This window comes from Hypanus sabinus, chromosome 2, assembly GCF_030144855.1.
Source record: "Hypanus sabinus isolate sHypSab1 chromosome 2, sHypSab1.hap1, whole genome shotgun sequence".
NCBI lineage: Eukaryota > Metazoa > Chordata > Chondrichthyes > Myliobatiformes > Dasyatidae > Hypanus > Hypanus sabinus.
In genome coordinates, this window is record NC_082707.1 from 29,669,195 (window position 1) to 29,686,747 (window position 17,553).

General features: G+C 42.0%; 1 protein-coding gene and 1 long non-coding RNA gene across 4 annotated transcripts in view; one reads left to right on the forward strand and one right to left on the reverse strand.

Annotated features, from left to right (window-relative positions):
- The window catches only part of LOC132407463 (uncharacterized), a 37,926-nt gene extending 20,383 nt beyond the window's left edge, over nucleotides 1-17,543 (forward strand). For 2 of the 3 annotated variants that reach the window (XR_009516484.1, XR_009516482.1), the window contains exon 3: nucleotides 17,227-17,543. This is a non-coding gene — a long non-coding RNA (uncharacterized LOC132407463). Of the gene's footprint in view, nucleotides 1-52; nucleotides 896-17,226 lie in introns of those variants that run through there. The other variant, XR_009516483.1, reaches the window with a different exon arrangement.
- dner (delta/notch-like EGF repeat containing) overlaps nucleotides 1-17,553 on the reverse strand; it is a 303,208-nt gene that overhangs the window by 107,512 nt on the left and 178,143 nt on the right. Inside the window, exon 4 of the mRNA XM_059993998.1 lies at nucleotides 16,951-17,117. Within this exon, the coding sequence (XP_059849981.1) occupies nucleotides 16,951-17,117 (167 nt within the window). The remainder of the gene's footprint in view (nucleotides 1-16,950; nucleotides 17,118-17,553) is intronic.

A 17,553-nucleotide genomic window follows, 5' to 3' on the forward strand; every position in this document is an offset into this window, starting at 1 on the left:
TTCTTTCACCATCTCAAAATTGCTTAAATGAGTCTTATCTTCTCTGCACCAGTAAAGCTCCATCCTGCTCCAACTCTTTGTCAATGATTACAGGATGTAATCAATGATCATGGTTTTAACTCCATAATCAAGTTCGCAGATGACACCACGCTGGTGGATCAGAGGGGATGACAAGACGGCCTACAGGAACGAGGTCCAGCACCTGGCCGCGTGGTGTGCCGACAACAACCTGGCCGTTATCACCCAGAAGACCAAGGAGATCATTGTGGACTTCAGGTATGCTGGGAGCCACACTCACATCCTCATCTACATCAACGGAGCTGTAGTAGATCATGTATCGAGCTTCAAATTCCTTGATATCCACATTTCTGAGGATATCACCTGGAACTCCTCCAATCTGATCAAAATGGTGCAACAGTGCCTTTATTTCCTGCGGAGCACAAAGAAAGTTCATCTCTGTCCCAGGATACTGACGGACTTTTACCGCTGTACCATTGAGAGCATACTCACCAACTGCATCTCAGTGTGGTATGGCAGTTGTCCCGTATCGGACCACAAAACACTCCAGCGTGTGGTGAAAACTGCCTAGCGGATTATCAGCACCCAATTGCCCACCATTGAGAACATCTACCATAAACGCTGCATGGGCAGGGCGAAAAGCATTATCAAGGATGCATCTCACCCTAATCATGGACTTTTTACTCTCCTCCCATCCAGTAGGCACTTCAGGAGCCTTCCTCCACTCCTGCACCATCAGGCTCAGGAAGAGCTTCTTCCCTGAGGCTGTGACCCTGCTGAATTGCATCCACACTGTACCGTCTCAATACTTTTATATTTGTATGCTGTAGCACTTACTTTTTATTTGTAGTTATTTTGTAAATAATACTATTTGCATTTCTGGGTAGCTGCTAACTGCATTTCATTGGCTTTGTACCTGTACTCGGCACAATGACAATAAAGTTGAATCTAATCTAATCTAACCTAATGTCTGCACCGAGTTTTATGTGAGCATTTTTGATGTAAACTCTATGAAAAGAGTAGTCTTAACCCATTTTTTGTTATTTTTAATGGTTCTGTTTTATGGGCAATGCAGCATTTAATATGGAGGAATTACAGTAACACTGCCTTTAAATAAAATTAACCCTCATGAACATATTCAAATCTCTCAGACATTTCAGCCATCTTATGCAGGGGAACATAACCGTGAGGGAATGGAAACCCCAAGGAGAGGAAGCAATCTTCAGGTCTGTAGAAAAAGAACCAATAATGTTTCAGGAACAACACACAAAGCACTGGAGGAACTCAGCAGCACTTAAGGAGAAACATGGACCGTCAGGTCTGAGAATCTTTGTCAGTTCTGAAAAAGGATCTTCGGCATGAACTGATAAATTTGGTTCTCTTTCTTCAGATGCTACCTGGCCTGCCGAGTGTTTCCAGCAGTTTCTGTTTTCATTTCAGATTTCCAGCATCTGTGATTTAACAGAAATCATTCAGTCTTTGGGGCCTGATAGAACTGTCCATTCGAGGCAGATAATGATTTTGTTCAGATGGAAGCACTCTCACACCCAATTGCATATACCAAGCCAGATATAACCAAACTCTTGCATATAACAAGAGAAGCTTTGCATGTGACTGGAGGTGATAAATGGAAGAAGTGTGTATGAATGGAAAATTATTCCAGGTTTCTAAAGAATACCTTTTCTTCAGGGATAGAAAGTCTTTTAAATCAGCCTTGTAAATAATTTAAAGCATATTTTATTTATCTTTTCTCTAGGCTGTCCCTTCTGATGGAGGGTGGCTTGCTTCCACTAATTTGTCAGATATTCTGCGAAGGCCAGCATTTTCAAATACTAATGTATTTAAAGATGAGAGTGGGAAAGTTCAGGCAAGGCAAGGCAAGTTTATTTGTACAGCAATTTTCAAACACAAGGCAGTTCAAAGGGCTTTACATAAAACAAAATATAAAAATCAAACATCAAATTTCAGGCAATATAAAGAGAATAAAGTCACACACAAAAATAAAGGAACAAAAGTTACAGTATGGGAGATTTTAATTAAAAGCTACAGCGAAAAGAACAGCTTTAAGCCTCGATTTAAAAGAGTTTAAAGTCAAAGTAGACTTCAGATCCTCTGGAAGGTTATTTCAGCTATGTGGAATATGATAACTAAAAGCTACTTCACCAACTTCAGTTTTGACCCCGGGTACAGTAAGCAAACATGCCCCAGACAACCTGAGAGCTCAGGAAGGTTAATTTCTAGTGAAATAGCTACTTTTTATATCAAAATGCATATGCCACTCACCTAAGTAATATCTGGCACATTATTGGATCTTTTCTCTGGAAATCAATTTTCCATGATGATAACGAGGAGGGTTGCCTACCCTGGACATGTGATTAAAGTACTGTCAGTCTATCTGCCAGACTCTGGAGTGGAGATATATCACGCTGTGTTGCTCTTTCATGTTCCCTCCCTCTGAGCATAACCCAGTTGACTGTAATGTTCATTTTTAGCATCAAAGCTATCTCACTGTTTTTATAGACCAGGGGTTACTTCATTGGTCACAGGGAACTAGACAGTACGTCATCAGTGACAGGGATGTGTAGAATATTGCAAAGGAAATTGTAACCTAGCAAACATCACTAGGGAGTCAGATCTAAGGGATAAGCCGGGGGCTCATTTTTTTTTACTTTGTTTGTAAGATATAAGAACTCATGGACATTCCTTTCAATAACTTGGATCCTGGTGATGGCATTCGCAGGAACACAGAAACGTAAGAAGCTAGAGAGTAGTGTACTCGGCCCAAATCACTGGCTCATCCCTCCCCACATCAGAAGTACCTACATGCAGCACTGCCTCAGAAAGGAAACATCTGTCATCAAAGACTCCCCATCCTCTGGGTCATGCCATCTTCCTGGGCATGGTCTGTCAGGCAGAAGGTACACAGGCGACTACCAGGTTCAGGAACAGCTATTTCCCTTCAAAAATTTAGTTCTTGAGCCAACCTGCACAGCTCTAATCACTAACTCAGTGTACCAACACTATGAGCATTTTGACTACTTCGAACAATAATTGCAAACACGAGGAAATCTGCAGATGCCAGAAATTCAAGCAAGACACACAAAATGCTGGTGGAACACAAAAGGCCAGGCAGCGTCTATGGGAAGAAGTACAGTTGACATTTCAGGCCAAGACCTTTTGTCCTGAAGTACGTCGACTGTACTTCTTCCTATAGATGCTGCCTGGCCTGCTGCGTTCCACCAGCATTTTGTGTGTGTTGCTTGAACAATAATTGACTTTGTTTTCTTTTTATTCTAATTGTGTTCTTTCTTGTGTAATTTATGTTACATTTTTCTTGTGAATACAGTGTATCTGATGCTATGTGACTGTGATTCTTCCATGTGTATATACAAATACTTGAACACTGACAATAAGTTTGACTTCCCAAAGTACATTGATTATCAAGTATGTATGGAGTATACAACCCTGAGATTCGTCTTCCTGCTGAAAGCCCCAAAACAAAGAAACACCATGGAACCCATTCAAAGAAAACATCAATCACCCAACCTGTAAAAAAAAAATAAATCGTGCGAATGGCAAAAAATAATGAATGACACACAAAAACTGCAAACCGCAGAGCTTTAAAACAGTCTAGGAATATTCAGTTTAGTTCAATTTAGTGAAGAGTCATTTGGTGACTGCAGGCCGCACAGCCAGCTTGCCCTGATCAAAATGGCGCAAACTAAAAAGAAGTAATCGGAAACCAGAAGCATCGGTAACATGAACCGCAGAGTCGTCTAAAAATAAGTCCAATCCACAAGCCTCCCCCAAGCCCCAAGGCTCCAGCAGGAGTGAGTGAGAGCGGGAGGGAGACCAGTTAAATGCAAGCTAACGGCACTGAGCACCACTTCAGCTTCCACTCTCATTCTCGTTGATTTCAAACTTGCTCCACGCTTTAATTGGTGAGAAATTGAGTCTTATTTACTTTGACTATAGCACAACAAGCTATAGCCAAGTCATCCATGCAAACCACACTTACATCAAAATCAGACCATTTTCCAGACAGATGAGTTCAAGAATGAATGTTAACACACATTAAAACTGAGGTAATATCATCTTTAAATATTAATGCTTCCACCAACATCTCTAAAATGATACCTGGTTAGTGTCTTGTGAAAACCAACAGCCATGTTTTCTTTCAAAGTGGCCATATTGCAGAAACGCTTGGCTGGCTACAAAGTGCTAGCACATATTAGATACACTCAATGGCCACTTTATTAGGTACACCTGCTCCTTAATACAAAGCTCTCATTAGCCAATCATGTGGTGGCAACTCGTCAAAGCATGTAGACATTGTCAAGAGGCTCAGTTGTTTTTCAGACCAAATATTAGAATGAGCAAAACTGTGATCGAAATCACTTTGACTGTGGAATGATTGTTGATGCCAAATGGGGTGTTTTGAGTATCATAGAAACTGCTGATTCCCTGACATTTTCATGCACAATAGTCTAGAGTTACAGGGAATGGTGCGAAAAACAAAAAAAAATTCAGTGAGTGACAGTTCTATGGATGAAAACACCCTGTTAATCAGAGTTCAGAAGAGAACAGTCAGACTGGTTCAAGCTGACAGGAAGGCACCAGTAACTCAAATAACAATGTGTTACAATAGTAATGTGCAGAACACATCTCTGAATGCACAACATGTGAAACCTTGAAATGAATGGGCTACAGCAGCAGAAGACCCCGCTGGATTGCCAAGGTATACCTGATAAAGTGCCCACAGAGCGCAGATATAAACCTGTTACAAAATTTATATCTTTCTGAAGAATCAGAATCAGGGTTATTATCACTGGAATGGGTCGTGAAATTTGTTAACTCAGCAGCAGTTCAATGCAATACATGATCATAAAAGAAAAAGAATATAAATAAATAAGGAAGTCAATTACAGTAAGTGTGTGTGCATGTGTGTGTGTGTATATATATACATACAGTATGTTTATTGAATAGATAATATTGAGTAGATAGTGCAAGAGCAGAAATAATATATAAAAAGTGAGGTAGTTTTCAAGGGTTCAATGTCAATTTAGAAATCAGATGGCAGAGGGGAAGAAGCGGTTTCTAAATCACTGAGTGTGGGCTTCAGGCTTCTGTACCTGCTTCCTGAAAGTATCAGCATGAAGAGGTCATGCCCTGAGTAATAGGGGTCTTTAATAATGTACATCACCCTCCCGAGTATTTTAGTTGATAAAGTAAATCTCTCCAAACTCCTAACAAAATATAGCCCCTGTCTTGCCTTCTTTAGAACTGCATCTATATGCTGGAACTAGGTCAGATCCTCAGAGATCCTCTTGACTCCCAGGAACTTGAAACTGCTCACACACTCCACTTCCGATCCCTCTATGAGGATTAGTTCATGTTCTCTCATCTTATCCTTCCTGAAGTCCACAATCAGCTCTTTCCTCTTACTGGCGTTGAGTGCCAGGTTTTTGCTGTGACACCACTCCACTAGTTGTCATATCTCACTCCTGACCTGTACGCCCTCTCATCTCCATCTGAGACTCTACCAACAATGGTTGTATCATCAGTAAATTTATAGGTGGCATTTGATCTATGTCTAGCCACACAGTCATGGGTATAGGGAGAGTAGAGCAGTGGGCTAAGCACACACTCCTGAGGTGCACCAGTGTTGATCAACTGCGAGGAGGAGATATTATCACCAATCCACACAGATTGTGGTCTTCTGGTTAGGAAGTTGAGGATCCAATTTGCAGAGGGAGGTACAGAGACCCAGATTCTGTTGCTAATTGAACAGGATTTTGGGATGATGGTGTTATAAGCTAGGCTTTAGTCAATGAACAGCATCCTGACGTAGGTGTTTGTATTCGTGTATACTTAGATCAGGTGAAGAGCAATTGAGATTGTGCCCGCTGTAGACCTATTGTGATGATAGGCAAATTCCAGTGGGTCCAGGTCCTTGCTGAGGCAGGAGTTCATTCTAGCCATGACAAAACCTCTCAAAGCATTTCATCACCATAAATGTGAATGCTACTGGGTGATGTCATAGGAGTCATAAGACATAGGAACAGAAGTAGGCCATTTGGCTGATCAAATCTGCTCTGCCATTCAGTCATGGCTGATCTTTTATCCCTTTCTTCAGCCGCACTATGCGGCCTACTCCCTGTAACCTTTGATACTGTGGGCAATCAAGAACCTATCATTTTTTGCCTTAAATGCAGCCAACAACCTGGCCTCCACAGCTGTCTGAGGCAGCAAATTCCACAAATTCATCACCTTCTGACTAAACAAGTTTCTCTGCATCTATCTTTTAAATGGACACCCCTCTATCCTGATGCTCTTCCCTCCTGTCCCAGACTCCCACCATGGGAAACATCCTTTCTACACCTATTTTGTCTAGACCTTTCAACATTGAAAAGGTTTCAATGAGATCCCTCCTCATCCTTCTAAATTTCAGTGAGTACAGGCCAAGAGGCATCAGTTCCTCATATGATAACCCTTCCATTCCTGGAATCATCCTTGTGAACCTCCTCTGTACCCTCTGCAACAGCAGCACATCTTTTCTTAGATGAGGAGCCCAAAACTGTTCACAATACTCAAGTTGAGGCCTCACCAGTGCCTTATAAAGCCTCACATCACATCCTTGCTCTTGTATTCTACTCCTCTTGAAATGAATACTAACATTGCATTTGTCTTTCTCAATTCAACCTGTAAGTTAAACCTTTAGGGTATTCACACAAGAACTCCCAAGGCCCTTTACACCTCAGATTTTTGGGTTTTCTCCCCATTTAGAAAATAGTCTGCACATTTATTTCTTCTATCAAAGTGCATGACCATGCACTTTCCACATTTTATTTCTTTTGCCACTTTCTTGCCACTCTCCTAATCTCCTAGTCCTTCTGCAGCTATCCTATTCCCTCAACACTACCTGCCCCTCCACCAATCTTCATATAATCTTGACATCATAGCCATCTATTTCACCATCTAAGTCATTGATGTACAGCATAAAAAGAAGTGGTCCCAACACCATTCCCTGTGGAACACCACTAGTCACTGGCAGCCAACCAGAAAAGTTTCCTTTTATTTCCACTCGCTGCCTCCTACCAATCAACGAATGCTCTAACCATGCCAGTAACTTTCCTGTAATACCATGGGTTCTTGGTAAGCAGCCTCATGTGTGACACCTTGTCAAAGACCTTTGGAAAATCCAAATATATAACATCCACTGCATTCCTTTTATTTATCCTTCTTGTCATCTCCTCAAAAAATTCCAAAAGGTTCACCAGGCAAGATTTTCCCTTAAGGAAGCCATATGAAAGTTGTCCTATCTTGCCCTGTGTCATCAAGTACTCCATATCCTCATCCTTAATGATTGACTCCACCATCTTCCGAACCACTGAGGTCAGACTAACAGGCCTATAATTCCTTTCTGCTGCTTCCCTCCTTTCTTAAAGAGTGGAGTAACACTTGCAATTTTCCAGTCCTCTGGCACCATGCCAGAGTCCAATGATTCTTGAAAGATCATTTCTGATGCTTCCACAATCTCTATCATTACCTCCTTCAAAACCCTAGGGTGCAGTTCATCTGGTATGGGTGACTTATGCACCTTCAGGTCTTTCAGATTTTTGAGCCCCTCCTCCCTTGTAATAGTAACTGCACTTACTTCTCTTCCCTTACCTCCTTCAACACCTGACACATTGCTAGTGTCTTACATCTATTTTACACTTAACTCATTTTCCCTGAAACTCAAACCACTGCTGCTCTGCTGTCATCCCTGCCAGCATCTCCTTCCAGTTTACTTTGGCCAACTCCTCTCTCATAACACTGTCGTTTCCCTTACTCCACTGAAATACTGTTACATCTGACTTTACTTTCTCCCTATCAAATTGCAAATTGAACCCAATCATATTGTGATCACTGCATCTTAAGAGTTCCTTTACCTTAAGCTCCCTAACCACCTTCACCTTCATTACATAACACCCAATCCAGTATGGCTGATCCCCTCGTAGGCTCAACGACAAACTGTTCTAAAAAGTCATCTCATTGGCATTCAATAAACTCAATCTCTTGAGATCCATTACCAACCTGATTTCCCAATCTACCTAGATGTTAGAATCTCCCATGACTATCAGAACATTGCCCTGTTGGCATGCCTTTTCTGTTTCCCGATGTAATCTGTAGTCCACATCCCAGCAACTGCTAAGGCAGTTTACTCTGCTCTTCTTAGGCTCTGGTATAATTGTTGCCATTTTGAAGCAGGTAGGAACTTCTGACTGTAGCACTGAGAGGTTGAAATGTCCTTGAATACTCCTACCAGTTCATTGACACAAGTTTTCTGAGCCTTACTAAGTATTCCAATGGCGCCTGCCACCTTACGAGGGTTCACCCTCCTTTAAGAAAGCCTAACATCAGCATTCAAGACAGAAATCACAGAGTCTCCAGGTACAGCTGTACTTTCATTTTCCCTTTCAAAGCAGGCATAGAAGTTAATAAATCCAATTGTCCCTTAGCTTCTTAGTGTTTTAATAGTAACAATTCCTGATCTCTGCTTTCATCAGCTTAATATTCTATCTCTTCCTGTGTCATTCTTATTCTTGTCTCACAGTGTTTTAAAATAATCTCTTGGAGTTGTGCAAAATGTTTTACATGTAATTCCCCTAACTGATGTAGGGTCGCTTTGTCATAAAGAACATTTTACACAATACAGCAGATATGAGCTTGTAAAACTTTTTTATTGTGTGAAGTCTGCATTGCTGGCTTCCACAATGGGCTCTCTCACAACCCAAATAAATCCTCACGTATACATCAGATTTACTAGCAATGGCTAATGAGAAGAGGCGAGAAAAGAAGTTTTTCTTTTAAATCACTCTTTATTGCCTCAGTGTCTCCATGTCTCCATTCAATTTGACTAAGCTTTATATTTTCCCTGTTAATGCATTCTCTCAAAGGAACTGCTGACAATTCAGGGAGATCATGGACTTTCCTGGGCCTTTCATAAACCATCCGAGCCTCAACTCCATTTTCTTACCTGTTCCCATAAACCTTGATCTTCCCTTGGTCACAATTTGATCTCTCTGTTAAGGAACATTGGCAGCCCACAGACAGACAAAACAATCTTGCTTGTTTCCATTATGGATGATTCCCATAGAAAAGGGCAAATAAAAGGAAAGATTGTCACCGAAGTGGGTGGCAGGGTGGTGATGCGTCTTTACCAAAGGAGGTGTAAGGTGCACCTTCCCTCCACAAGCCTGCAGATCATCTTTGAGCAAGGTGTGGCACCTGCTTAGCTGCTTGATCAGAATTGCGTGAAGCCATGGGAGCAGATGGTGGATGGTCGAATGAACATATTACAAGTCCTGGTTATGCGACCACTGACACCAGGCATACAATCTCTGAAAAGTATTATTAATGGTTAGGGGTTTTGAAAAGACATTGCCCAGAAGAAGGCAATGGGAAACCACTTCTGTAGAAAAATTTGCCAAGAATAATCAACACCATGGATAAGATGCGTGGCCAAGTGGTTAAGGCTGGCGATTTGAAGGTCATTAGTTCCGAGCCTCAGCCGAGACAGTGTGTGTGTCCTTGAGCAAGGCACTTAACCACACACTGCTCCTGCATGTTTATAGCCCAGTGGCGGCGGTTGGTGCAGTATGGACAAGACAAGACCATGATCGCCCACGTCATATGGCAAGGCACTTAACAAATGAGTCAGTGAAGGTCTAGAACAGTAGAGAATCTAGTAGACCTTATAAAGTGTAGGATCAAAATTAAGAGGGAGATTAGGAAAGTAAAGAGACAGCATGAAAAAAAATATTGACAAGTAATACCAAAGAAAATCCAAACATGTTTCATGGGTACAGCTTTGCAAATGAAGAGATTGATTCTGATGTTTCAGTAAAGATGAAAGCAGATGAAAAATTTGATGAGCTGAAGATAGCATCAAGGGGGTTATAGAACCATACAACCAAAGAACACTATGGCACAGTACAGGCCCTTCAGCCCTCCATGTTGTGCCGACCCATATAATCCTTAAATAAAAGTACTAAACCCACACTACCCCATAACCCTCCATTTTTTTTCCATCCATGTGCCTGTCCAAGAGGCTCCAAACTCAGGTTAGAGGAACAAATATACCGGCTAGGTAGCCTCCAACCTGATGGCATGAACATTGACTTCTCTAACTTCCGTTAATGCCCCTCCTCCCCTTCTTACCCCATCCCTGACATATTTAGTTGTTTGCCTATTCTCCATCTCCCTCTGGTGTTCCCCCCCCCCTTTCTTTTTCCTGAGGCCTCCCGTCCCATGATCCTTTCCCTTCTCCAGCTCTGTATCACTTTCGCCAATTACCTTTCCAGCTCTTCGCTTCATCCCACCCCCTCCAGTCTTCTCCTATCATTTTGCATTCCCCCCCCCCCCACTACTTTCAAATCTCTTACTACCTTTCCTTTCAGTTAGTCCTGACAAAGGGTCTCAGCCCGAAATGTCAACAGCGCTTCTCCTTATAGATGCTGCCTGGCCTGCTGTGTTCCACCAGCATTTTGTGTGTGTTGTTTGAATTTCCAGCATCTGCAGATTTCCTTGTGTTTGCTTAAATACCCCTAATGTTTTAGCCTCCACCACCATCCCTGGTAAGTCATTCCAGGCACTCACAACCCTCTGTGTAGAAAACTTACCCCTGATGTCTCCCCTAAACTTCCCTCCCTTAATTTTGTACATATGCCCTCTGGTATTTGCTATTGGTGCCCTGGGAAATGGGTACTGACTATCCACCCTATCTATGCCTCTCATAATCTTGTAGACCTCTATCAAGTCCCCTCTCATTCTTCTACACTCCAAAGAGAAAAGTCCCAGCTCTGCTAACCTTGCTTCATATGACTTGATCTCCAATCCAGGCAACATCCTGGTAAATCTCCTCTGCACCCTCTCAATAGCTTCCACATCCTTCCTATAATGAAGTGACCAAAATTGAACACAATACTCTAAGTGCGGTCTCACCAGAGATTTGTAGAGTTGCAACATGACCTCTCTACTCTTGAACTCAATCCCCCTGTTAATGAAGGCTAGCAACCCATGGGCCTTCTTAACTACCCTATCAACCTGTGCAGCCTTGAGTATGAATTTGAACCCCAAGGTCCCTTTGTTCATCCACACTCTCAAGTAACTAACCATTAATCCTGTACTCAGTCTTCTGGTTAGTCCTTCCAAAATGCATCACCTCACACTTGTCCGGATTGAACTCCATCTGCCATTTTTCTGCCCAACTCCGCGACCTGTCTATATCCTCTTGTAACCTTCCAATCTTCGTGTCATTTGCAAACTTACTCACCCATCTTTCCACCTCTACATCTAGGTCATTTATAAAAATCACAAATAGCAGGGGTCTCAGTACAGATCCCTGCGGCACTCCACTAGTCACCTACCTCCAGGCAGAATACATTCCTTCCACAACTACCCTCTGTTTTCTTCCTTTAAGCCAATTTTTTATCCAAACAGCCAAGGTTCCACTTATCCCATGAAAGTCTATTGTCATGACTTTCTGGATGAGTCTCTCATGAGGGACCTTGTCAAATGCTTTGCTAAAGTCCATGTAGACCACATCCACTGCCCTACCCTCATCAATTTCTTTTGTTACCTCTTCAAAAAACTCAATCAGGCTCATAAGGCACGATCTTCCCTTCACAAAGCCATGTTGACTATCCATGAGTAGACTGTACTTCTCCAAATGCTCGTAGATCCTATCCTTAAGAATCCTCTCCAGTAGTTTGCAGACCACTGACGTAAGACTCACTGGTCTATAGTTCCCAGGTTTCTCACTAATACCTTTTTTAAACAAGGGAACTACATTTGCCATTCTCCAGTCCTCCGGCACTTCTCCTGCAGCCAAAGAGGATTCAAAGATTATAGCTAATGCTCCTGCGATCTCTTCTCTCAATTCCAACAACAACCTGGGGTGTATCATATCTGGCCCTGGGGATTTATCAATTTTAATGTCTTTAAGAAGGTCCAGCACTTCTTCTTCCTTAATCTCTACATTGTCCAGCACACAGGCCCGCACTACTTCGACCTCATCCTGATCGAGATCCTTTTCACTTGTGAATACTGAAGCAAAGTATTCATTTAGGACCTCCCCAACCTCCTCCACCTCCAGGCACATGTTGCCCTCTTTATCCTTTAGTGGTCCCACCTTTGTTCTCATCATCCTCCTATTCTTCCCATACGCATAGAACGCCTTGGTATCTCCTTAATTCTACATGCCAAGGCCTTCTCATGCCCCCTTCGAGCTCTCCTAAGTCCTTTCTTTAGCTCCCTCCTGGCTACCCTATATTTCTCATAAGCCCCTCCTACTTCCTGCTTCTTATATCTAACATATGCTTCCTTTTTCCTCCTGACGAGTTGCCTCACATGTTTCGTCAGCCACAGTTCCCTTTTCCTACCATTTTTCCCTTGCCTCAGTGGGACAAACCTATCCTGAAGCCAGCTCAAGTGGTCCCTAAACTTCTCCCAATTACTTCTGTGCTTTCCCCTTTGAACATGTTTTCAACTTACTCTCGCTAGCTCCTGCCTCATCCTTTTAACTGCCTCAACCCCTTCAACTGGCTACAATTATGTTCTGTCCCCTGCCTGTCCTTCCTCATCAACTCAGAACTCTCAGTATCATGCCCTTGTCCTTCTACCTTAATCCCTGAGCTCACATTCTGATTCCCACCCCCCCCCGCCAAACTAGTTTAAACCCAACAGCTCTATCAAACCTGCCCGCCAGGATATTGGTCCCCCTGGGATTCAAGTGCAACCCGTCCTTTTTGTACAGGTCACACCTGCCCCAAAAAGAGGTCCCAATTATCCAGAAATCCGAATCCCTGCACCCTGCTCCAATCCCTCAGCCACACATTTATCCTCCACCTCATTCTATTCCTATTCTCACTGTCGCATGGCACAGGCAGTAATCCCGAGATTACTACCTTTGAGGTCCTGCTTTTCAACTTCCTTCCTAACTCCCTGTAGACTTCTTTCAGGACCTCTTCCCTTTTCCTACCTATGTCATTGGTACCAATACATACCACGACCTCTGGCTGTTCTCCCTCCCACTGCAGGATATCTTGGACGCGATCAGAAACATCTCCGACCCTGGCCCCTGGGAGGCAAACTACCATTCGAGTTTCTTTCCTGCGTCCACAGAATCGCCTGTCTGAACCCCTGACTATAGTTCCCTATCGCTACTGCCTTCCTCTTCCTTTCCCTAGCTTTCTGAGCCACAGGGCCAGACTCTGTGCCAGAGGCACAGCCACTGTCGCTTCCCCCAGGTAGGCTGTCCCCCCAATAGTACTCAAACAGGAGTACTTATTGTCAAGGGGTACAGCCACAGGGGTACTCTCTAGTATCTGACTCTTCCCCTTCCCTCTCCTGACTGAGACCCACTTGTCTGTCTCCCGTGGCCCTGGAGTGACCACTCCCTCTATCACCTCCTCACTCTCCCTGACCAGACAAAGGTCATCGAGCTGGTGCTCCAGTTCCCTAACGTGGTCCCTTGGGAGTTGCATCTTGATGCAACTGATCTAAAAACTGATAAAATCTTATCTAAAAACTGATAAAATGTCAGGCCTGGATAAAATATATCCAAACTTATTAAAAGAAGCCAAGGAATAAATCGCAGAAGCACTGACTACAATTCTCAGAACAGGAATGCTGCTGGAGGTGTGGAGAACCAGTTACGCAAGGACCTGATAAGGAGCTGCATAGATGGCTGGTTCATATAGAAAAAGCCCATAGAAGAAGAGTTCATGGCAAAACGTTTGCAAGATTGGTTCTGTGACAGATTGCAAAGCAGAATAGACGACATCGTCAGGAAGGCCATGGTCAGTTGAAGCTCCATTGGGCTCTCTAGTCAGTCCCCCAGTTTTATGTAGATGTGGATGAAGAAGGCATGATTAAAGTTTGTAGAGGATACAAATATTCCTTGTGAGAAAGGAAGGTTAAGCTGAGGAAGATATTCTGCTGATTGGGCAGAAGAAATACAAATGGAATTTAGTCCAGAGAAATGTGACCTAATGCGTCTGGAGAGGTGCAAACGAGGTTCACTCTGCCATGGAGCCGTCTCAGGAAATGCAGCAAGAGAAGAATATACAAACTAAATACAACTGTATTCAGTGAGGTGCAGTCCATATACATATGATTAGGATCAGTGACTGTGGGTGTACTATTTTACTGCCAGAAGTGTGGTGACTCTTGCAGACTGTCCAGCACAATCCTTGCTAATTTGAATTGAAGCAAGCACTGCATTTTGTAGCACCTGTGTAGTGCTTGTCTTAACTCATACAGCTGGTCGCTGCACACTTTATGAGAAAATCTACTCACGTAGTTCTACACTAGGTGCTCGATCAGCCACCAGAGGCTCTAGGTATCGACAGAAGGCAGGGGATAGGAAACACACATTTCTGGAGGTAGGTTTGTTTATAAAAATAGCAATATATACAAAATATTTACATGAGTAAGAACAATTCAAAGTTCTAACATTCTATCTTAGATTCTCAATCTCAGACATCAGACATTCCTGAGAAATCCCTGGCCTAGGGCCTGTCATGGAGAAGGGCCAATTGGAATGCTATTGAAAACTGAGAGCTCACGAAATCTCAACCACTACAGCAGGAAGAATGCTCCACCTCACAAGCCATGTGGCTTTCCCCCATCTGTGAAAGGCTCTGCAATAACCACATTAGCTTCATCAGTCACCTTGGAAACCAAATCACCCTCGATCATAAGGGACTGCTGAAGAAAAACAAGACAGGGAAGATGCTGTTGTGCTCAAAGGGATGATGCAGGGGAGCTTTACAAAGATCAACCAAAAATGGGAAATTGTAGATTTATAGAGTAACACAGTACAGAAACAGACACTTCAGCCCAAATTATCTATGCTGACCACGGTTCCCAAATAAGCTAGTCCCATTTGCCTGTATTTGGCTCATATCCACGTAAAACCTTTTTAATCCATGCATTTATTCAAATGCCTTTTCAATGTTGTTATTGTACCTGTCTCAACAACCTTCTCAAGCAGCACATTGAGATCTCCGGCTAGCTCTAACAAAAGACTGGATAAATTAGAAGTATTTTCCTTGGAACTGAGGAGGAGGAGCTGACATATGATTGAGTTGTAAAAAGGTATGATGGTCCTAGACAGACCTATTCCATAAATGGAGGGTGAAAAACCATTGTAGAGATCACAAGTTTAAAGTAATTCATAGAGTAAGGAGATGTGTAAAAGCTTTTATACCCTGTGGTTTGGAACACACCGTCTGAAAGACGGAGGAAGGACCCCTCATCACATTTAAACAATGCTTAGCTGTATACTTAAATGCTGTGCTGCCGGACTGAAAACTTGTGTTAGAATATAGGATTAGATTGGGCCAATTCTTTCTAATCAGCACAAGAACAACAGACTGCTTGACCCAATTCTGCTTTGTAAGTTCCTCATGATTCAATTATTCTGAAACTATGCTCAGTTGTCCTAGATCTCCCCATGAAGGAAAGCATCCTTTTCACACCCAACTTCTCAAGCCCTCTTCAAGATCCATCTGGTTTAATATATCTGAATCTTATTCATCTAAACTCCAGAAATTTGACTTAAACTGTACAGAATTTTTTCTTCACACTGATCTAAGCTTTGATTTTAGCATTGTATTCTCACTGGATGAACTAACTGTTCATTACATTCTAATTTATATTCTATACGGACTACTACTTTTAAAATATACAATATATTTAAGAACACTTTGAAGATTATCTTAGACCAATTCTCTTTCACAAGATGATGTCAGTTTGCTAGCACAACCCTTTAGCAGAGAGTTCTCGATGGGAATTAATTATCTTGACGCAGTATCACAGCATGTGCGTGTTTTCTAGTTAATGTTATTAATATGCATCAAATTTCACTTTTTTGGAACAGAATTATTAACTTTTCTGCAAGCAATTACATTTATAAAACTAACAATATTAAAATGAATGCCATAGTTCAGAATATTCCACAGATCAAGCTATCTAGTTTAAAGATTAAAAGTTGAAGGTATTAACTGTCCTTATAATAAAGCCTCTGCAGCAATTTATTAGGAGCAAAAATAGCTGTTCCCTTTTAAATGCCAATCAGAGCCCAGGAAAGATAATCCCCGGGCAATGGCCTAATTACACCAGTGAGCTGGGGATGAAAAAATGACATTACTAAAACTAATTAATGTGGTTATTTAAAAATAATATTTAAAACATGGCCTTGCTGCACATTGCAGTTATTCCACACTGTGCAATTTGGCAAGAATTATATCTGGAGGTAACACACACCTTGAAGTTGACATGAAGCATTGCGGAGCAGACTTGATGGGCAAAATTCTGCTCCGATATCTTAGGAAAGACCTTAGCCTGAAACGTCAACTGTGTATCCCTCTCTATAGATGCTGCCTGACCTGCTGAGTTCCTCCAGCATTCTGTGTGTTTTTCCCAAGATTCCCAGCGGGCATCTGCAGAAGCTCTTTTGTTTATTGCTTAATTCCATCTCTGAACAGAAAGATTGAGTACAAATCTGAAGATTTGGGCACAATATCTAAAATGACGATTCAATATTGTACAGGGGGATTGCTACTTTGTCAGAGATGCCATGCGTCGGATTTTAGAAACGTAAAATTATTATGGTGTAGAAGAATGCTACTTGATCTGTTGAGTCTATACTTGTTCCTAGTATAGCCATCACCCTCCTTCTTGCCCACAACAAAAGTTGTGTGCCTCAGGTACCGATTTCCTTTGAAAGAAATGACTGATGTCAGTTCACTGTCCCTACAAGCAGTGACTAGCAGATCCTCACAACTCTTAGCATTAAAAAGGTTTATGTCTGTCACACCTTAGTACTCTCATTTAACGAAGGATAGAAATGGAAAGCAGACCAGTTTTAAAACACCTTACCAATAAAGTAGTTACTGCCCATAGACATTATCTCCTCCAGAAGAACATATCCATCCACAGTGGGCAATGGTGAGATGATTTTTCCACTTGAAATATTGCATTGTTGAAATTCAGCTTCTGTCACTTCCCAAAATCCAACAGATGAATCTATCCCATTCAGTTTAATCCTGGAAGATAAAATTGGATTGCAAGTGAGTTTAGTTAGTGACAACTACTTGACTGAAGAATTTACTTTAAAGGATGTTATTTTGAAGAAATGCAACTTTTGTTTTACAGAACATTCTGCATCGTTTTTAAATGATTGTGAAAACTGAAACCACACGACTGTAGACCCGGGAAATCACACACTGGAACCCTCTGCCAGACTGAATAGGAATCCATGCTATTAAAAGAATCATAACAATTTAATCTTCCGGTTGAATTAAAAAGATATCCCATTCTCTTTGTATGAGAAAGATAGCACAGAGTCTCAAAGCAGGATTCTGTGTGTCTTTGGTCTAATGCCCTTTGTGGGATCATTTCTAATATCATTGCTACGATCTGCAGATTTTATGCTTTTTAAACACAAAATAAAGTCAGAAAGATTCACCGTGTCAGCCGTGG